Source organism: Danio rerio, chromosome 21 (genome assembly GCF_049306965.1).
Source record: "Danio rerio strain Tuebingen ecotype United States chromosome 21, GRCz12tu, whole genome shotgun sequence".
Classification (NCBI taxonomy): domain Eukaryota; kingdom Metazoa; phylum Chordata; class Actinopteri; order Cypriniformes; family Danionidae; genus Danio; species Danio rerio.
This window is the reverse complement of record NC_133196.1, coordinates 9,095,728-9,118,211: the sequence shown is the minus strand read 5'-3', so window position 1 is coordinate 9,118,211 and position 22,484 is coordinate 9,095,728. Positions and strand designations below refer to the sequence as shown.

At 34.3% G+C, this 22,484-nt stretch overlaps 1 protein-coding gene across 4 annotated transcripts in view; it reads left to right on the top strand.

The window, feature by feature from the left end:
- Positions 1–20,796, top strand: part of aggf1 (angiogenic factor with G patch and FHA domains 1) — a 42,337-nt gene extending 21,541 nt beyond the window's left edge. Inside the window, exons 8-17 of one of the 4 annotated variants that reach the window (XM_021468864.2) lie at positions 3,874–4,342; positions 7,758–7,860; positions 7,942–7,993; positions 11,216–11,317; positions 11,904–12,069; positions 16,225–16,245; positions 17,289–17,368; positions 19,134–19,261; positions 19,373–19,472; positions 20,410–20,796. In XM_021468864.2, coding sequence (XP_021324539.1) covers positions 3,874–4,342; positions 7,758–7,860; positions 7,942–7,993; positions 11,216–11,317; positions 11,904–12,069; positions 16,225–16,245; positions 17,289–17,368; positions 19,134–19,261; positions 19,373–19,472; positions 20,410–20,619 — 1,431 coding nt within the window. In that variant the 3' untranslated portion in view covers positions 20,620–20,796. 4 annotated transcript variants of the gene reach the window in all.
- Positions 20,797–22,484: the final 1,688 nt, after the last annotated feature.

Sequence of the window (22,484 nt, the reverse complement as noted above, 5' to 3'; positions counted from 1 at the left end):
TGATTCATGACTACAGTATTGTTAAGCACTTATTCAGAAGCTACTTACTTTTTAACATGCCTCATACCCCCTTCTGACTCGAGATAAACCAATATTGACTGAGTTATTCAGGTTTTAGAACAGTTTATTGAGATCAGATTTAAGAAGCTGTGAAACAATTATACTTCGCATGCGTGATTTAGTGAACCGAACACCAACAGTACAAGTCATCTGCTAGTCTGAAGTGCAATTTATTGAGGATGTAAAGTGTGAAAAAAACTATGTAGGAACAAAGTGATTTCCGGCATGTAGAAATTATAATTTTTATTTGCAAATGTTTTGTACAGTTTATTTATTTTTTTGAAAAATCTTTGATGGAAACATAGTTATTGAATCCACCTGAACTTCCTCATCTTAATTTCCCACTGTACAATCAGCCTCTCAATTGACATCATCTTTATCACCATCTTGAGTCTCAGTTTTTAGTATTTTTGTCCACAAATGACTTTTTGGCTTTTGGTCCTCATGGAGTAGTGTTATTTGTGTTTATCAGGGTTCATAGGGTCTCAGAAATGGACCCGTCCAGTAATTGTATAGCTTATGAAAGATTTAAAGGCTAGTGGAGCTGACAGTGTGCTCTTCCTTTGGCTGTAGGTTCAGGATTTGACTTGCGCGTTGGCTCAGTTGAAGATAGAACAGTTGAGACGGGTTGGAGTCCGAGGTACACTCTTGTTTATAGCTATAAATTTATATGGACAGGGTTCCCTCTGGTCCTTGACAGTTTGTGAATCTGAAAAAAAAAAATTTCAAGTCCCTGGAAAGTTAAAAAAAACAAAAAAACATGCATAGATACAGGTCCTTGCCAGGAGCTTGACTTTATTTTCTGCAAGATACTTTCTGATTGGGAAAATCCCATATTAGTCTCTATGATCTGTTATTTCGCCTTGGTGTAAGAAGTCTTTATCTAGGTTTTCCCTTAAAGATAAAGTTTTTGAGTGCTTTTATTTTAAGTGATTTTGCTCTTGAAATACACTACTGAGTGTATAAGAGTAGTGTATATGTAAATACACTACTCTTTTAAAAACAGGACACATTAAAGGTATAGTTCACCCAAAAATGAAAATTCTGTTCTCATTTACTTGTTTTAAAGCTGTTTGTGTTTCATCTGTTGAACTAAAAAAGATATTTAGAAGAAAAGCTATAAACCTGCAACCATTGAAATCCATAGACTTTGTTTTTCTTGTATGGTGGAGTCGGACAAGGGTTACATGTTTTCAGCATTCTTCAAAGTATCTTCTTTTGTTTTCAACAGAATAAAGAAACTCGTATAGGTTTGGAAGTAACCATTTAAGAGTGTGTACATTTTCATTTTTGGGTAAACTATCCTTTTAAATTGATCAGAAGTGGCAGTAGATATATAAATTCAGATTGTAAATAAGTTGTTTATCGAGGATTTCTGGAAAACGTACATCTCATTTTCCCGAAAAATATCAAGAAGCACAGTTGTTTTTAATTTTAATATTAAAAAGAAATATTTCAACGTCAGCACATGAGTAATTTATTTATTTTTTGAAGAAGAGGAATCTTGTGACATTGCAAATTAGGAAAATTACAGTAGCAAATAATATTTTACTGCGTTTAATTAGTAAAAAATCACTAAACTTATATTTTTCTCAATATTGTTGTTTTTTAATGTTATATTTTTTCTTTCAATATTTTATTGTATTATTGTTATTAATGTAATTCAACTATAATCAAATTAATGCTAATTAGTTTAATTTGTAATGTGCTTTTATTAGACTCAGTGCTACAAAGCAAAACACTAACAATAGCAAAAAACGGCACAATAAAAATATGCAACAAAATGACCCAAAAATGAAAATTCTGTTCTCGTTTACTTGTTTCATCTGTTGAATACAAAAGAAGATATTTAAAAAAAAAAAAGCAGTAAACCTGTAATGTTCCTATGTTAGCACAAAAGAATGATTTTTATTTGATGAGTCACGTGACACTGAAAATGTGCAAAATTAATTTTGAATATAAATACATTAAATAAGTGGTGTCACTTCAAAAATGTACACATCTAAAATTATAATGAAAGCATTTGATTGCTTTTCGAACTTTTTATGCTCGTATAGGATAAAATGGGTTGTGTTTAAAAAAAAAAAAAAACCCACCAAGATTGACATCCTTAAATTTTATTATTATTAGTCATGTGTATATGTCTGTTCAAACATGCACCCAAAACCCAGACTTTCAGACTTTCTAGACTTCACATTTAAGAGCAAGGGGCATCCCCTGGTGGTTCGGCGGTGTGGTGTGCGTATAGGGAGAATTGGCTCTTTAATGTTTTTTTTTTTTTTTTTTTTTTGCCACCCTTCGTAGAAGGATTGAAAATAGAAGAAAAAATATGGGAAAATTGAACCAACTTAACCCCGCTAAGAAAGACGTGTCATGTTATCACAATTATGCAGCGTTTTAACAGCCTAATGCTTAATTCATGTTTTAGACATGTAGATTCAAACACGTACCTGTAAAACAATACATTTAGAGTTTGTAAAACACACAAGGAAGTCTTAACAATCCATTCAAATATAATTTGGCAATATGTTTCATTCATGTCAGATACACATTACACATAGTGAAAGTAACTATAAAGTCGAATCTATTCTTCTCTAGGTTCACAAGCCACTTACTTGCATATATTTGGGGAGTAACTGGTGAATTTACATGCTGAATCCTGCGTGTTCTGCTTTTTATGAATGAGAAACGCACGGCTGCTGGTGAACATGGCGACGACTATCTCACATTATAGATCACAGTCACTTACACGTTTATGTGAACTTGTAAAACTTCTGTTAGAGATTATATCTCATTAAGATTATTTTTCTTACACAATTCGCAAATTTAACTTGTTTTAAGCAAACAATCACTTAATTTTGATGAGTTTTTTTTTTTCAGAAACCAAGATATAATTTCTTATGCTATTTCTGTCTAGTATGTATCTTAATTTAAAAATATTTAGATATTTGGATGAAGAACAGGACAAAACTACTTAGCTTTTTATTTTATTATTAATAATATTCTTAGTTTTATTAGTAGTATAACAGCTCAGGGATGAGCTTTTTTGAATAAACGGTTGAAAATCGTTAATCGAAGAAATGATCGACAGGTTAATCGATTATTAAAATAATCGTTAGTTGCAGCCCTAATTTCGATTAATCACACAGCCCTAATGTAGAGTGTTTGTTATTTTAAAGTGATAGGACTAAGACAGTCATTTAATAAGCTTTTTCATTTACAGTTGTGTATATAAAAACTCAACTGTAACCTCATGGCATTTAGAATGGTAAATATTTTATATTTTGTAATTTTTAAGTTTTCAATCAAATGTAAATCACAATGCTCTTCCAGAGTTTGTTTCTGTGACCAAAGTCCTTTAAATAACAAGTAACAAAACAAAGCAAATAATTTTTAAAATAAGCAGCAGGAGAAAAGGAAAAACAAATGTTTCATCTATGAGTCTTTGTCAGTAATATGTTTGATTAGCCGCTTGGCAGAGTGGTTCAGTTTTAATAATTTAAACATGCCTTATTGGATGTGGTTTTCTTGATGGGTATTTGGCTGGGTCAAGATATCTTGAGCAGTCAAGAGAATATGCCTTGTTTCTTCAAATCTGGTATGAAGGCATTTCTTTATACCAACTGTGATTCAAAAAGTTAGCTTGACCTGAAAGGGCTTTTTATAAGAGAAGGTTTTAGATAGATCCTACATTTCTCGAACAAACTCAAAACTGAGACTCAGATGGACCTTGGAAATAAATACAAATTTTATATTTTGATAATCGAGACACTTGGCAACGTCCTTATCGGCTCAGTGTTTGCTCACTGACAGGAAAACAAAGAGGTAGTGCTTGAGATCGACAAACTGTCTGAAAACCATCACAGAGGAAAGAAAGATGATGCTGGATCTTTTAAGAAAGGCAGAAAGTCTCGCTCCAGAAGCCCTCAGCGATCCAGGAGGACCAAGAGCCGTGACCGAAGCAGAAAACGATCCACGAACAGAAAGAAAACACGGAGACGGAGCGAAGATTCTGATGACTCTCGCTGCAGTAGGAGAAAGGAGAATGGCTCAAATTCTGAAGACAAGAGAAAGAAGAAGACTAAAAAGAAGAGAGCGCTCAGAGACAGAAAGTCAGGATCTGATGAGGGAAGCAGTGAGAGTGAGCCGGAGGAGGGAGAAATCACTGAGTCGGATGGAGAGAATCATTCGTGTTCAGTTTCATCTTCGTCCGCATCTTCAGTTCAGAAAACACTTGACAGTCCTGATGAAGAAATGGAGATGGAAACGCAGATGCAGGAAGGTGAGGAGGTCTTCAGCGGGGAGTGAGCGCTGTGTGCACTGCTGGTTGTTTGTTTGCTTTATCAGTATGTTTGCAGGATCTTAAAGTCTTTAAAGATCTTGTATTTCAAAAACAAAAAACCTTTAGTCTTAAATTCACTAAAATGTTGTCTTGTTTTTGTCTTAAATCATTTTGAAAAGGTTTTGTTTTTATTTAAAACCGGGGTTCCCAAACTTTTCAGCCCACGTCCCCCAAAATAACAACTCTAGTGACTTCCGATCTCTACTATGCTCGGAGGTGGTTATAAACATACAAACATTGCACACAATGGTGCACACACACCAATAGGAACTATTTAATCACGAGCATATAGACAACACAAAAAAGCACAACAGTCTACCAAACATATCATTTTTTATAGTCATTATTTATTTAATTTAATATCAACCTCACTTAATGAGACTGATGGCACAGTGATTACAGCACAATCACAGCTCACCACTTGGAGATCTCCATGTTCAGCCGTGGGCTTTATTTTTAATGTATGCGAGTGCTGTAAAGGTGTCAAAGTTTAACATTGTGCCATAAAATCAATCTGCTGTAACTAACACTAATGCTGTGACAGTTTAGCATAATAGCCCCAGAAGTTGCAATCCAATTGAGAAAAAAAAATAGAAAGGCTGATGGCTTTTTATTTGCATGTTTTTTTTTTTACGTAACTATTAAATATTGAGTATATATGAAATATATTATGAGTTAAAACTCTTTATCTTCTGTACGTTATGGATAAATGATGATAATTCTAATACAGGGTGATTCAAAAAGAATACCACGACTTTGAAAATCAAGAACTCTGCAAAGAAGAAAAGGAGAGCTAAGCTTGTTCTGTCGTCGATTTAAGGAAGCTCTGAAGTTTTATTTGGTTACTTATTTGGTCACTTATATCCGTTTTCAAATTTTCAAAATTTCCGTTTTCAAATTTTCAAAAAAGAAAATGAAGAAAACGGCAGTATTTCAATTGCTCACAAAAAAAAAACTGAACAAACAAGATTTTGGCTCGATTTTCATTTTATTTAAATTATTATTTATGGTAGGAAAATGGATAAATGACTTTAAAATTTATTATACACATGTAGGCGGCGCCCATTTTCCTCTGATCAATCAACCAAATCTGAGCTTGTGACATAGCCCTGAAAATAAGAGCCCTCTGTGGACCAGCACCCAGGCTTTTAATTATTATTATTTAATTGTATGTATGTATGTGTGTGTGTGTGTGTGTGTGTGTGTGTGTGTGTGTGTGTGTGTGTGTGTGTGTRTATATATATATATATATATATATATATTCCTTATTTAGACCACAAGACCTTATTTTGATGACAGATGTCTAATAATACTGCTAATTTACGTTTTTATTTAATTTATGCATATGCAATGAATGTAAGCCTGCTAACTGATCAAATGGCTGAATATGTAGACTTAGCTTATATAAATAATTAAATAATAATAATAAAAAGCCTGGGTGCTGGTCTACAGAGGGCTCTTATTTTGGAAGGTTATGTCACAAGCTCAGATTTGGTCAGCCAGTCAGAGTAAAATGGGTGTTTCAGCACCGCCTACATGCGTGTATTGAATTTTGAAGTCGTTTATCCATTTTCTAACCTAAATTTTAAAAAAAAAAGGAAAACCAGCCAAAATCTTGTTTTTTTTTAGGCTTTTGTGAGCAAACGAAAAACTAACGTTGTTCTCATTTCCTGTTTTTGTTGGAAAACGCATATGGATTGGACGGAAGATACCCTGATTCTACAAATTTAATTCTTGATTGTCTTAAGTTCTTTAGAAGTCTTACATTTAACTTGGTGAAACCTGCAGGAACCCTGTTTATATACTAATCGTACCGCTACCTTGACTGCAAAATATTTGGGGCATTTTAAAAAAGTGCAATTAAGTTAAGAATCTATTATATAGTTAATTTTCTTTATCTTAGTGTTGGTAAAATCCAAGATTGGTTATGTTTTTATGTTTATGAATAATACATTTATTACAGTTTTCATGCATCTTCATTAATGAAAATAAAGTTTATCATTTGTTTGTTAATGGCATTCATGTTAACTAGCATGAATTTGCATTTTAATAGTCCATTAGTAAATGTTGAAATATGATTCATAAATGCTATAAAAGTATTGTTCATTATTAGTCTATGTTAGTAAATACATTAACATTAACTGTTGAAGACTTAAATTAAAATGCATTGCCCATGCAAAATCCTGAAGGGACTATGCCAGTTCGTGTTGTTAGCATAGGTTTAGCTGTTTACGTAGGTTTATTTTTCCCAATTAGATGAGGCCTTGTTATTTTTATCCCCTCCTTCCTAGTAGGGGGTGTAATGCTATTGGTTAGACCGGCCCAAAGGTGAATCAAGAGTCAGAATAAGCTGAAAATGAATAATAATAGCAGTAATAGAGACAAGCAAAGCCAATCAGAAATTCTGCCCAGGTGTTTAGTCATGTACACTACCGGTCAAAAGTTTTGGGTCAGTGGGATTATTAAAATAAGCTTCTCCTCCTCGCCAAAGCTGCATTTATTTAATCAAAAATACAGTACAAACTGTAAAATTGTGAAATGTTATTGCACTATAAAATAACTGTTCAAAAGTAGTTTATCAATTATTTTAATAATTTGTTCCGGTGATTTTAAAGAAGAATTTTCCACTTCATTACTCCAGTCTTTAGTTTCATGATACTTCAGAAATCACTGTAATATTAATTATTATTATTATTATTACTACAATTATTATTGCTATTATTATTAATCTTATTAATGATATCAGTAATTAAAGCAACAATGACTCAATTAAAACTAAATACGATAAGAAAGCAGTTATTTAAAATTGTAATAAATATTGAACAATTTACAATTATTTACATGTATTAATTGCCGCCTTGATGAACAAAATATTTTCTTTATAAAAAACATGAAAAAAACGGACCCCAAACTTTTGACTGGTAGTGTATAGTATTTTAAGTATGAATATTTGCATCTTACAGCTTTTTACCCTGATTTAGGTTTACCTAGATCAGAAAAATGTCCATTAAGTGTTTACTTTGGTATTGTTACATAAATTATTTCATTTAAGGACTAATAAATTTAGCATTTCTCCAGCAAATGTTATATCATTTCAATAATTGATGGCAGTATTGCTTATTCCATATTTTCAGTATCGTGTAACTCTTAATTTACAGAATTTTTTTCTTTGTATTAAAATGAAGGCTAAGGAGAATTAACAAATCCTAAATCTTAATTTTATTGCATTTTACAAAAACATCTCAACTTTTTTTTTTTTTTTTTTTTTACCTGTATTAGGGTTGATTGTGTTTTGTGTATTAGGTCAAATGCGACCTATTAAATCATTATTTTTTTAAATAACTTGTTATTTCAGAAGCCTGGCCTCCGTGTGTTCGAGTAACTGTTGTTCGCTCTCCTGTTCTGCAAACCGGAACGCTCTTCATCCTAACAGCTGATACAGTCGCAACTATCGGCAGGTCAGTTTGGTTTTACGTATTCGTCGTCTTATCCCTTGTTTTGAACGACTGATTCACGTGTTTGTGTTTATCTATTCACAGAGAGAAAGACATGAATCATGCCATTAGAATTCCAGAGATGGGAGTCAGTAAGGTAAAACAACTTGCCACTGGAATGCATTCAGATCAGATGCATCTCAAATCAATGAAAAGCATGTAACTAGAAGTTAGATGGTAATCTGTATGTTTTGGTACAGCACAGTGAAGCATGACTGCCTTGTTTTGAGACACTTTCTCATAACATGTCCCATAACAATTACATAGTCAGTAGGCAAGATAGTAGGGAGTCTTCTGTGGCACCCAACCACACCACAACCTTAAATCATTTTCAATTCTTAGTGTGCCTCATACAGGTGAGTGGGCTTGACAAGCCACCTGTATAACAGACACTTTCTTATCTCTGACATTTTACAGACACACACTAGTTTTGGTACATTTGCATCAGACACTTTCCTAAAATCACTCCATTTCTATATGACTATTGCGGTACATTGCGATATCAGTGCTCAAATGCTATATTGTTCAGCCCTTAATTCTATGCAGATTCACTCTCATATTTTTTATCCCATATAGAGCCATTAGGGCTGGGCGATTTGGCAAAAAAAAAAAAATCTAGGTTGTTTATAAAGTTTATAAAGACCAATTCACGATTTTGATTTTGATTGTTTTATTTTTTATTATTGTGTTACTAGTCTTCTCAAAACATTACAACAACATGACTGAAGTAACATTCTCATTAAAATTAACTTAAACCATCTGGTTAAGGAACATTGTATTTTTAATGGCCATGTCATACAAAACTCAGTCAAGGTGTAAATAAATGTAAAACAAATTCACAAGTTAAATAGTGTTGCTGAAGATTTGAATAAGAAATATTTGTGTAAATATTGCAGTTGCAGGAATACAGAAGTATTTTTTGCAAGTTTTGCTGAGCCTAGGAAAGATTGGCTGTCAGCTCGGCTTTGGCTTTGTCTTCTTCTGATTGAATGACAGATTGTATTGTTGCTGCCTTTTCTTAAAAAGATACAGTGGAACCAAAGGACTGAACATGGAAACTGTAAAGCCTAATTTAACCCAATGTGTGAAGTTGTGGACGTATAGCAGGAGCAAATACAAGTACCAGATGTATGTCTAATATAAATTAATATATTTAATCTATTTTTCTTTTTCCCCCTTTTAAATACCGATCATTTGATGCGATTTGCTCCACTCTCTGTATTATGCTGCCTGATCTGTCTGGTTTTCAACCAGGTCCGCTAAATGACGTCATGGGGGCGGGTACTTTCATTTTCACTGCTACAGGCCCTCACCTCTGCTCGTGTTCAAACCAAAAGATCGGCGCGGTATTTCACATGGAAGGCTTTTACGTCCTTCATACATGTTGAGATCGAGTTTATGGACTTGATGAGGGAAGTAAAATCCTACATGACTTCACGCTTTAACAGGCAGCCAAGCAGGTCGCACACCAGAAGCGCCGCAACACGGCTCGCAAATGACAGTTTAAACTATCACACACCAAACGCACACATTCGCATGATATTTACATGAAACTTATCAGATGGCGCTCTGTGGCGCGGCTGAAATATGACTTGCGTCCTAAATCGTGGTGCTGCGCGTCGCATCGCGGAGAGGCGCTTCTGGTGTGCTGCTTCATACAAAGTAAACCAAAGCACATTGGTGCCATTATAATGTATCAAATATATATATATTTTTTTAAAATCACGATTTCTCGATTTGATTCAAAATTAAATAGTCTGAAAACGTAAATTCGAATTAATCGGAAAAATCGGAAAAATCGGCCAGCCCTAAGAGCCATTCAAGTTGTTAAATTTTGCTGTATTTGACTTAACCATTCTTGGGTGGCTAGCTGATGTATTAGATAACTCCAATATGTACAATAAGTAAGCTGACCAAAGTTGTTACGAGAAGAAGACTTAATTGAAGACACTGAATTGTGCAGTTCCTTGGCATCAATGTTAACCCATTGGTCTTTAAGTAACTTAACCTGAAGTACTATCCGTGAGACACTACTTTATAACAAGACATGACCCCCTGCATGGTTCTTTTTGTTGGGTCACACCTCTTGAGTTGCTGTAGGTAATTTGTTCACACATTTTTAGATGCAGATTTTAGCATATATGAAAGAAGCCATGCCATCTATTAAAGTCCAGTGAAGTCTTGCGCATATTGCAGAAAAACTAAATATTGCCATGTCATTTTGTTTTCTAATATCATTCTGCACCTATCTTTAAATCCCTGTACCAATCGTAATTGGTTTTCAGGAGGAATGTCATATTGTGATCTATAAGGTCATGTGTATTCACTTTCTCTTGATAAAACTGGAAGTTTTAGCTTTTAGATGTCCCACATTCATGGAATTTTCTGGAAAATCTTGAGTTTTAAAAGGTATATACCAGACATTGAGAGTCAGGGCATTTTATATATTGTTGTCCAAGTCATGGAATATCAAGAAATTTTTGTTTGCCATTTTAAAATGTTACTTTTACCCATTAATTAAAATGTATTTTGTTCATATCGTGTTTTTTCATCATTTTGTTTCACATGTTTTGCCTGTTGTTATGGTTAGGCTTTTTTTCACCACCATTTTATTTCTTTTTCCCAATCAAATGCAGTCACCAGGCTTTTAAATTGCTGTTTGTAGATGTTTAATGTCTGCTCACTGCTCAACCAAGTTCATCCTGAATTTGCCAACAAAAAAATCTAAAAATTTTCTGCCTAAAATGTAATCGTTTGTTATTATTTACTGCTTTTATGTTTTGCTTTGAAAATAAAATGAGACAGCAATAGTTTTTTTTTTTCTCCAAAAGTTGATCAAAGTCCCATAAAGTCCCATAAAAATTTAAAAGCAAAAATAAATGAGGGGGAAATAGAATTACAAAATGCAGAAGAAGTTTTTTTCACAATGTGGATCAAATTTGTGGAAAATCTGCATCAATAAAAAAAATCAAGCTCCTCTAAATTTTGTGCCACTTTTGGTGATAATGTAGCATTCGCCGAATTCACAAAATCCTGAAGGGTCTGCTCAACACAATAGACCTGTTTTTCTATTCATTATAGGTCAAGGGAATTTAATATTTGACTTGCAGTGGGAACCCAGAGCAATGTGTTCTCATAAAATATGAATGTTTGTTTCTGATAACACAACGTAATGTATAACTTAACTGTTTGATTGTAATGCAATAATGTGCACCTTTTATAAAGCTGCTTTAAAACAATAGTTTGTGAAAAGCGCTATACAAATAAACTTGAATTGAATTGAACAAAGTCTTTGATGATGTTTTGTTTCTGTGTTTAGTCCCATGCAGAAGTTTATTTCGACCAGGATCAGCAGTGTTATATGCTGATAGACCAGGGCAGTCAAAACGGGACCGTCCTCAACGGCAACAGAATTCTACAGGTAACACAGACACCTTTCATACACCTGATCAAGATGGCATACAGTTCATAAGTCAGAATTATTAGCCCTCCTGAATTTTTAGCCCCCCTGTGTATTTTTTCCACAATTTCTGATTAACAGAAAGATTTTATCAACACATTTCTAAACATAATTTAAAAATCTGATTTCTAATAACTGATTTATTTTATCTTTGCTGTGATGACAGTAAATAATATTTGACTAGATATTTCTCAGGACACTAGTATTCAGCTTAAAGTGACGTTTAAAGGCTTAACTAGGTTAATTGGGTAAGTCATTGTATACTGATGGTTTGTTCTATAGACAAATGAAAAGGGGCTAATTGCTTAAGGGGCTAATAACATTGACCTTAAAACAGTTTAAAAAAAATTAAAAACTGCTTTTATTCTAGCCGAAATAAAGCAAATAAGACTTTCTCCAGAAGAAACAATATTATAGAAAATACTGTGAAAATTTCCTCCTTGCTCTTTTAAACATAATTTGGGAAATATTTGAAAAAGAAATTCACATAAGCTAGAAATGTTGACTTCAACTGTATATGAAACACATTTCTGCATTCTGTCTGCAGCCCAAAGTTCGCTGTGACCCTTGTCCTCTGACCCACGGGGATGAATTAAAGATGGGAGAAACGGTTTTGTCCTTCCACATCCACGCAGGCACGGCCACTTGTGACGGCTGTGAACCAGGACAGATCATAGCACACTTGAGCCGCCATAAGAAAGACGAAAGCTCTGGTATGCACAACATGACTGCATTAACTTAACCTGATTATGCTTAATAAGCCAACACTGCATATGGTCATGTGAATACATTTACTTGTTTTCCATTATTAGAGTTGGGGCATAAACAAGTCTCATTGTATTAGGGGCTGCCTTGAAAGTCAATTCCTTACATACATACAGTTAAAGTCAGAATTATTAGCCCTGCTGAATTGTTGGACCCCTTGTATATATTTCCCCCCAATCTCTGTTTAACTAAGAAGATTTCAACACATTTTTAAACATAATAGTTTTAATAACTCATTTTTAATAAATGTTTTTTTTGCCATGATGACAGTATCATGACAGTTGATACTAGATATTTTTCAAGATTCTAGTATTCAGCTAGAATAGTTAAGTAGAATAATTTTGGTAATTAAGCAAATCATTGTATCAGGGATGTGATTATTCCGTATTAATATGAATTATGAAGTTTTTTTTGAGCGTGGGTGTCTCTACCGTCATCGAAGCAGACGACCTGCTTCATTCCGGACATCTTTCAGGGATGTTATTGTAAACCTACCTTGGATACTGTGAATATAACAATGATATTGTGTAATCCTAAAATGTGAAAAGTCGTTGACTATATGCAAAATTATGAAATCGCTTTTAATTTTTTCAGGATGGTGTTACGAACCCCAGTTTTTAAGGCTCGTCTAGGGAAGGGGTTAGCAGCATAAAAGGACACAGAAACCAGAAATAAAATTCTCTATTTATTTAGAGACCAGAATATACGTGTCCTATTTAATTAAGGTGGCAACAGAAATATAAATCATTAATTAAACAATATATTAGTCAAAGCAATTACTTCAACAAACAAACAAAACATAAATCATAAAGAAAATATTGATAAAAAACATAGAACAAAGAAACGGCACAACACCAGCATGGCTCCCCAGCAGCGGCTGCGCAAGACGCGCACAGAATTTTCGGACCTTCATCAGGGCAAGATACGGAGAGATTCTCAGCAAGTACGGGTCATACTCTCCAAAGAGAGACAAGATCGCGAAGATCAGTCAGACGCGCTGGAAAACAAGAGCCACACCCGACACACACTCAGCTTCGGTTTATAAAGGCGACCAGCCAAATTAGCGGCAGGTGCATGGCGGAGCCAGCCTCAACACAAAATCACGGAGAACAATAATAATAATAATAATATAAAAGGAAGACTAAATAAAGAATAAACCGTGACAGTGGAATGTTAAAGTATATTAGGATGCTCAATTCAACTGGACTTAATATTTTTACAGTTTAAATTGTTGACTGACTAGTAGCTTATCACGTTGGAATAAAGTGTCAACTAAATTACAGGGAAAGTCATGGGCGTTCCTAGGCCTATTTTATGGGGGTCTTTTGTGATTAGCTCTAACTGTAAACTAAATTGTCGCCTCAGTCCTCTTTAAATTTGATATGAAAATGGCGGCAGAATTCAGCTCCTCCTCGTCTTTTGCTTTTCATTGATCGGCAAACCACAGCTGTGGACAGCAAGAGAACTGGGTGTGTGTATCAATAAATTGTTATAATATCTGCTTATTTGCAGTTCTTTGATAAAGATAACCTTCTATCACCTGAATCCCAATGTCACGGAGGAGCTGTTGGGTTTTCTGGGCGTTAACCTCACCAGCACAGCTGTTTCCTCCAGTGAAAAATGTCACGAATATTTCGCTTTTTTATTTAATTTATTTCATATTTTTATTTTTATGTGTGTATATATATATATAATTTTAGTTTTTACTTTTTTTTTTAAAGGGGTGTCAGGGTCTCTTTTTTTTGTTCTCGGCTGATCACATGCCTGTTGTATACCGGTGGTTTGTTCTGTAGACAATCGAAGACAAATATTGCTTAAGGGGGCTACTAATATTCACTGTAAAATGGTGTTAAAAAAATTTAACTGCTTTTATTTTAGCCAAAATAAAACAAATAAGACTTTCTTCAGGAGAAAAAATGCTATAGGAAATACTGTGAAAAATTTCTTGCTCTGTTAAACATAATTTGGCAAATATTTAAAAAAGATAATATACTCGGAGAAATCAAAACTGACTTAGATTTGTCATTACATTTATGTCTGATGATTTGAAGTGCCTCTTTTAAACGTACGTTCACACCGAAAGCGGCGAGAGCGTCAAAGTAGATGGAAGTCATTCATTTTCAAAAAGCGCCAGCGGCAGGTAGCTGTGCAGTGCGTATTCGCCTGCGTGGGCGTCGAGGAGAGTTACAATCAAGTCAACTTTATAGTAATGAGCTATGACGTGGTTTGGCGGCCAGCAATCAGAAGTCCACCGCTTGAGAGGAGTCCAGAGAATACAGACCTGTGAACTTTAGTTTCCACCACAGTTGTTCACAAGGATTTGATTATTGCGGTCGCCAGATTTTAAATGATTTATAATGTTTTCTTACAGGAACATGCATTAAATAGGTTACTGGCAAGTTACTGAAGTGCATTAATGTTATATATATTTATCTTTAAAAAAGCGGGAATCTCATGCGACAGTACAAAACGGTATTGCTGCTTCAGGATATTTCAGACATATGGACACACTGGAAGATCAAGTTGCATGCAGTGTGGCTTTGCTCCACTTAATTATCCATTGTTAAATGAATTTGATAAGAAGTGCAGAACATTTTCACACTAGAAAGCATGTTTTCTGCAGGAATGTAACTGATATGCTGCAACGGCCCCTTTAAATACGAGGTTAATATAGCGAATTTTGATGCTCTCGTCGCTGGATTTGAACGCAGACATCGTTGTCACCAGGGCGGCCAAAACGACCTTAGACGCTCTTACTGCTTTCGCTGTGAACGCACAGTAGTTTTATCTTGTAAGTTGCTTTGGATAAAAATGTCCGCTAAATGAAAAAATGTTAATTTGCTGGTAAAACTCAGAAGCTGTGTTTTCTTGCGTGCGAGTGTTGCTGCGTGCGTTTTCACATTCTCATCTATTGCAGCGCAGGTAGAAATAGTCAAAACAAGAGGATATGTAATCTATACATTTCCGACTGAAATTGGTATTAAGGGTGTATTGAACATGACTGCTGACGTAGCAAAGAAACACTTGGAGCTAGATTAATATGTTTTGAAGTCACTACCAGGAAACAGGCTGATTTATAATAAGCATTAAAGACACAGTTTTGCATGATTTGTGAATTATCAGCTCATTGGAGTTCTAGTTAATGAGCTCTTTGCTGATAAAAAAAAGCCATGTTTCACTCAAAAAAATTAAGTTTGCTGTTTGTTCAAATAGGGCTGAGAGATAAAATCAGTATCTGTATTTATTGACTGAACATCATTGTCAATATTAATGAAATAAAAAAAACAGTATGAAGTGCTATAGTTTTATTAAAACGTGGGTGCTGGGCGCACGTCTTGGAAGCAGTGCCAATAAGCATTATAATTATTATTAATAAGCATTATAATAATTATGTTCAGAATAACAACACTTCAAAATGAGTGCGGTGGCTGGCAGATTGTAAGTAGATTGTTAATAAAAAGGATGTAAGGATGTCGCCTGAGTGGCTTTTTGGTTTCTTTTCTTGTGCTTAGATTTGTTTGTCATAACTTTTGTTTACAAAGTTATAAAGAGATCAGATATTGTGTTAAAATATTTTTGTTTTTGACTATTAAATCTATTGGTAACACTTTACAATAAGGTTCATTCGTTAATGCATTTACTAACATGAACTAATCATGAACGACACATGTACAGCATTTATTAATCATAATTGAACATTTACTAATGCATTATTAACATTCAAGTCCATGCTTGTTAACATTAGTTAATGCAGTGGTTCCCAACCTTTTTCTTTGGGGCCCCCCCATGAACATATACAAACATTGGAGCCCCCCCACCATATAAATACACACGCACGCACACACATATTTACTGTGTGAGTGTGTATATATATATATATATATATATATATATATATATATAGTATGTGTGTGTTTGTGTAATATTAATATATAATATGTATAGAAAATATAAATTAATCAGTTTTAACTTGTCTTGGCCTTCAATAAAATCAAAATTTAGGTAGGCTTTGTCATACTGTCTAATCTTTTTCTTCGCCTCTGAAGAATCACTGCATTTACGTTTCTCTGCCATTTCTGTTTTGATTTTGCCTTTACGAGAAGTTGGACAAGCACATTGCGCAAGTGAGCAAAATTTAAATAATTATTTAAAGTTTTTATTTGAATTATTTTTACTATTATATTGGAATTTTAAGCATGTGTTTTGATTTTTGATTTATTTTTTTTGTACCTAAATACATATATAATAGTAGGGCTGCTCGATTTTGGGAAAAATCATAATCACAATTATTTTGGTCATAATTGTAATCACGATTATTCAAAACGATTATCGGTTAAAGTCAAAATTATTAGCACTCCTGAGAATTTTTTTTTTTTATAAATATTTCCCAAATTATGTTTAACAGAACAAGGAATTTTAACAGAACAAGGAATTTTAACAGTATTTCCTCTAATATTTTTATTTGTTTTATTTTAGCTAGAATAAAAGCAGGTTTAAATATTTTGAAACCTTTTTTAAGGTCAATATTAGCCCCCTTAAGCAATAAATATTTTTGATTGTCTGCAGATGAAACTACTGTTATACAATGACTTGCCTAATTACTCTAATTAAGCCTTTGAACTGCACTTTAATCTGAATGCTTGTATTTTGAAAAAAATCTAGTAAAATATGTGCTGTCATCATAGCAAAGATAAAAGAAATCAGTAATTAGAAATGAAATATCAAAACTATAATGTTCAGAAATAAGTTATAACTAAGTAATAACTTCTTTCCACGAAACAGAAATTGGGCAGGAAAAGTTAATATTCAGCTAATATTCAGGAGGGCTAATAATTCTGACTTCAAGTGTATACATACAGTTATTTTCCACCCTGCAAAGGAAAGAGAAATAAATACAATAGAATAAAAATATGAAACAAACTGTGCTATAAGCATCTTCACTGTAAGAAAAATTATGTTCAAACTGCTTATTTAAAATGAGCTGAACACAATTCTTGAAGTTTTGGAATTTTATGTTTAATGCACTTAAATTTGTAACTTCTTGTCTCAACACAAATCAGTTGTGTAAAACCTAGCATTTTTACAGCGTTTTTATAATACACATCTCATGTCTGCTACTATGAATCATTTGCAACATTCTTTTACAGTTTATGTTTGTGTGTTTCAGGGGCTGTTCTCAGCAAAGAGGACAAGGAGGCTCAGCGGCAGAAAGAACTGAAGATGATGAAGGTTAAATATGGTCTTAAAGTAAGTTTCGGGGTCTATACTAGCTCTTTTTTGTGATGAAAGCTATTTGTTTGTTGGTGTGTGTGCGGTCAGTACTGCCCTCTTTTGGTCAGGAAGTAGTTAAACCACTATTACTAAACTACAACAGGTATAATATTTACCTACTGAAACAATATATCCCAGATGCTCTTTGGGAAAGTATCACAATTATTGTGCAGAGTTATTATGTGCTAATTTGTGCTAAGAAGCAATTCCCAACTAGTTTAATGTCAGTTATAGTGGTCTTTACTGATATCTTATGTAAGATTTATTATCTTCAGTTTGTTCAATTTTATTTGATTATTTATTCTTGTATGTTTTTTTTTAAATATTTAAGGCACATTCTTTAAAGTAATTGCTAATAATAACCCTCTCCCTATATATAGGCATAAAAGCAAAAATATTAACATTATTTACACCAACATTGACATTTATTTTTTAAATTATTCACCAGAAACAGCATCAGCATATCAAACATCACGCATTTAAATTGTCACACTGTAATGTTCTAGAATGGACACTCTTATTTTTAAATTTATACAATTTATTTTATTTGTTTATTTATTTGAGTTCATTTTGATTTTTGTAAATTCCAGTGAAAATTAGAAATCTTTACACGGCAACTACCTCTTTTATTTATTATTTATATAAGTTTTATTTAAAAAAAATCTTGCAACTTTAACTTTTAAAAGTAAATGGTGATAATAATCTTGTCCCAATATATAGCTATACAAGCAAAATTATTATTATTAACATTAGCTGTGCCTCATTTCAGAGGCTACATCCTCCGAAGGATGCATTCGAAGGGTGCTGTGTGACGAAGGCTGTCTCGTTTTCAAACAATTGGAAGGCTCCTTCAAATGCAGCCTCTAAATGCGTTATTCGTTTCCCAGGTAATGAAGGACACAACCGGTGGTTCCTTTGCAAGCTCGAACGTCCCAAGATTCGTTGCGCGCTGATAACGGCAGGACGTTTTTTTTAAAGAAAACTCTGGATTATAGGTTTATTAGGTTTATTTATATTAGGTTTATTTATTAGGTTTATTTTATTTATTAGGTTTATTAATAAAATAGGTTATTTATTCTGAATTAGGTTTATTTTATAAAAGAGTATGACATATTTTACCAAAAACCACCACACCACTCTCCACACCACCACCAGTGTGCAGCATCTACTTACATTATGCTAGGGCAGCCACAGGACAACGGTGCCAGTGCGCTCACCACACACCAGCTTTTGGTTGAGTGGAGAGACCATGATAAAACCAATTCGGTGGATGGGGATGATTGGGCGGCCATGATTGGGAAGGGCTAACAGAGGGAATTTGGCCAGGGGGGTTACGCCCCTACTCTTTAAGAGAAGTGCCATGCGATTTTTTTTTTTTTTTTTTTTTTTTTTTTTTTTTTTTTTTTTTTTTTTTTTTTTTTTAATGGCCACAGTGAGTCAGGATCTCGATTTAATACTCTCTAACAGTATAGTGTCCCCTTCACTATACTGGGACATTAGAACTTACACAGACCATAGGTTGAGCGCCCCCTGCTGGCCCTACTAACACCACTTCCAAGAGCAGCCTAGTTTTCCCATGTGATCTCCCATCCAGGTACTGACCCGGCTCAGCCCTGCTTAGCTTCAGTGAGTGACCGGTCATGGGCTGCAGGGTAATATGGCTGTGGCTCGACTCGACACTCTTATTCACTATCCCTGCTTTACATGGATTAAGTTTTTTGTGGATTTCTTTGTCCTTCAGAGTAGTGATTATGAAGAGCAGAAACCTCTGAAGAACAGCAAATATAAAGACCGAGCAGAAAACCGCCGTCAGACAGTCGGGAGTGAAGGAAAGTTCCAGAGAGACGATGCTCCTGCTTCTGTTCATGTGTATGTAACCCATTCAGTCAAACATTTACCATCATAAAACTGCTCTGGGGCCTTGCATCACAATATAAAGCCTCTACAAGTTTCTTGTAATTTCTCTGTGTGTCTGAATAGTGAGATTGGTGATGAAAATAAGGGCAGACAGATGCTGGAGAAGATGGGCTGGAAACGAGGAGAAGGACTCGGCAAGGACGGAGCTGGAATGAAGGATCCGGTAATATTTACATCCAGGATTTATGCAAAGCGCATGACATTTACTCTGTTTTACACTGTTTCTCTCTCTCTTTCTCTCTCTTTGTGTGTGTGTGTCTGTGTGTGTGTGTACACACCAATGTCCATGTCTGTTTGTGTGTGTTTGTGTGTGTGCGCGTGTGTGCATGCACAAATTCCTGTGTCTGTCTTTGTGTGTGTGCGTATGTCTGTGTGTGTCTGTCTTTGTGTGTGCGCGTATGTCTATGTGTGTCTGTCTTTGTGTGTGCGCGTATGTCTATGTGTGTCTGTCTTTGTGTGTGCGCATATCTGTGTGTGTCTGTCTTTGTGTGCGCATATCTGTGTGTGTATGTCTTTGTGTGTGCGTATGTCTTTGTGTCTGTCTTTGTGTGTGCGTATATCTTTGTGTGTGTTTGTGTGTTGTCTGTGTCCGTATATGTGTGTGTTTGTTTGTTGTCTGTGTATATCTGTGTATTTGTTTTCTTTGTGTGTGTTTGTTTATTGTCTTTGTGTGTGTGCATGTGTGTGTTTTTGTTTTTGTTTGTCTGTATATGTTGTGTTTGTTTGTTGTCTTTGTGTGTGTGTGTTTGTTTGTTTTTTGTCTCTGTGTGTTGTGTCTGTGTGTGTTTGTTTTTTCTTCGTTTTGTGTGTTGTGTCTGTTTGTGTGTGTTGTTGTGTATGTTTGTATATTGTGTCGTGTATGTGTTCTGTGTGTGTGTGTGTGTGTGTGTGTGTGTGTGTGTTTGTTTGTTTGTTTGTCTGTCTGTCTGTCTGTCTGTCTATTTGTTTGTTTGTTTGTTTGTCTGTGTGTGTTGTATCTGTTTGTGTGTGTGCGCGCGATTGTTGTGTCTGTTGTGTGTGCGCGCCCCCGTGTGTGCTCGTCTGTTTATCTGTCTGTTTGTGTTTGTGCTTGTATGTCGGTGTATGTGTGTGTGTTGTAGATTCAGCTGCACATGCGCAAGGCTCAGTCTGGTCTGGGATCTTCTGGATCCGCCATGTCTGTTGAGGATGCTTCGCTCACCAAATCCAAAACACAGAGAAACTGGGAGCGCGCAAGAGAACGGTTCTCTGAAGCCTGCCACACCGACTCCTCCCATCCTGAAAACAGCCAATCACCTAAAGCCTGGGTCAAGAGCCAGGAGACGGAGTGACGCTTCAGATGGACTTTATTTACACTGTTTATCTGAGTCATTTCAGCAGAAGACCTTATTTCCATGAGGTTTGTAAATAGACGCAAGTTCATTTTAATGCCACTCGGAGTGATTTTTGTTTACAGTGAAATTCAATACTGATATAACGAACAAATAAACAAAAGATACAGACAAGCATTCCAGTGTATGCATTTATATTAATGGCACATCTACAAATTCACTCAAAGAAAGACAAAGCAACTGTTTAATAATTATTTTAAGTGTAGAAAATTAGTCCACACCTCAGCTTTAATTATAATGCCACTGAGAAATGATATTTTTATGAACAATTTTTCTTCCAGAATGATAAAAGTGCATTTATTATTAACTTCTCAGTCATGTGTTGGTGTGGACACTAATATAGTCCACGGAGTAAGAATATATGCTAAAGTTCCTCTCCTATTATCTTTAAGGGCACGTTTAGTGGGTCATATTGCAGCATTATTTATAGTGAGGACTGCAGTTAAACCTGTTTAATCTGAAGAGAGGGCAAGTTGCGCAACTTTCATTATGGAGTCTTCAGGCTTTTCTAACTGCCAGCAACAAATAATTAGTTATTATGTTTGGAAACATAAACCCATGTGTTGTGAATGTGCGTTACCTTGGCGTCACTCTACACACACAAACCCCTTTGTGGTCAGTTGGGTTTCTGTATAGGTTGGAATCTGTAGCAACCCAGCTATTTACGCATGATTGTTATTTACCTTTTGCATCTGCAAACAGTTATTATTTTTAATTATTTTTGTAAGATTTCTAGGTCACATCTCACCTTAAAAATCTAAAGGATCTGGCTAAAAGAAAAGGAATATACTAAAAGATATTTGGAGTTCATATTTGATACATTATTTACATTTAATGCCATCAGATCTCGTTAACTTGCTTTTGCATTTTTTATTTTCATTACTGTCTGGTGTTTCTCATCCAATCATACCATTCTAATGCAATGTTCATGATAATACTTAAAATAGTTTGATCTATTTATACAGCATTTATTAGTAGCATTTTAATGACTGCAGTGCAAAATGAGTGTTAAAATAGTATTGTAGAAATAACATTGTATGATAAATCTTTTTTTTTCATGTTATGAAGTATGATATATCATTTATTTATAATATATTTATACATTTTTATTATCATTTCTATTATTGCAGTTCTCATATTTAAGTGTTTTTCACTTATTGGAATGTCCAATGAGAATAATAATAATAGTACAGCACAATACAATACATTATTGTCAGACTTGCATCTGAAATTTTTCTTGCATAACAGCATGGTAAGTACGTCTTACAAAAAGACAAGGACATACAGTTAAAGTCAGAATTATTACTCCCCTTGAATTATTAGTTCCCTGTTTATTTTTTCCCCAACTTCTGTTTAACAGAGCAAAAAAAAAAAAAAAAAAAAGATGGTTTGACTATCAGAAAAAAAAGACAGCTTAAAGGGGCTAATAATTTTGACCTTAAAATGATGTTTAAAAAAATAAAAACTGCTTTTATTCTAGCTGAAATAAAAGAAATAAGACTTTCTCCTGAAAAAATTATTATAAGTATGTATCAGCAATATTTCCATGCTCTGTTAAACATCATTTTGGAAAATTTAAAAAAGAAAAAACTATTGAAAGGGGGGCTAATAATTCTGACTTCAACTATACAAAAAAATCATTTTACACAGGCGTTATTCAGCTTCAAGACAGCCTGATGTACTAATGACTTTTCCAATTTTCCAAAACTTGGGACTCTAAATCGACGGTTAGATTTAATGGTAAATATTCATGAATGACTGAATTTATTTAACGGGGACATGCACAAAAATTACATTAACCTCAA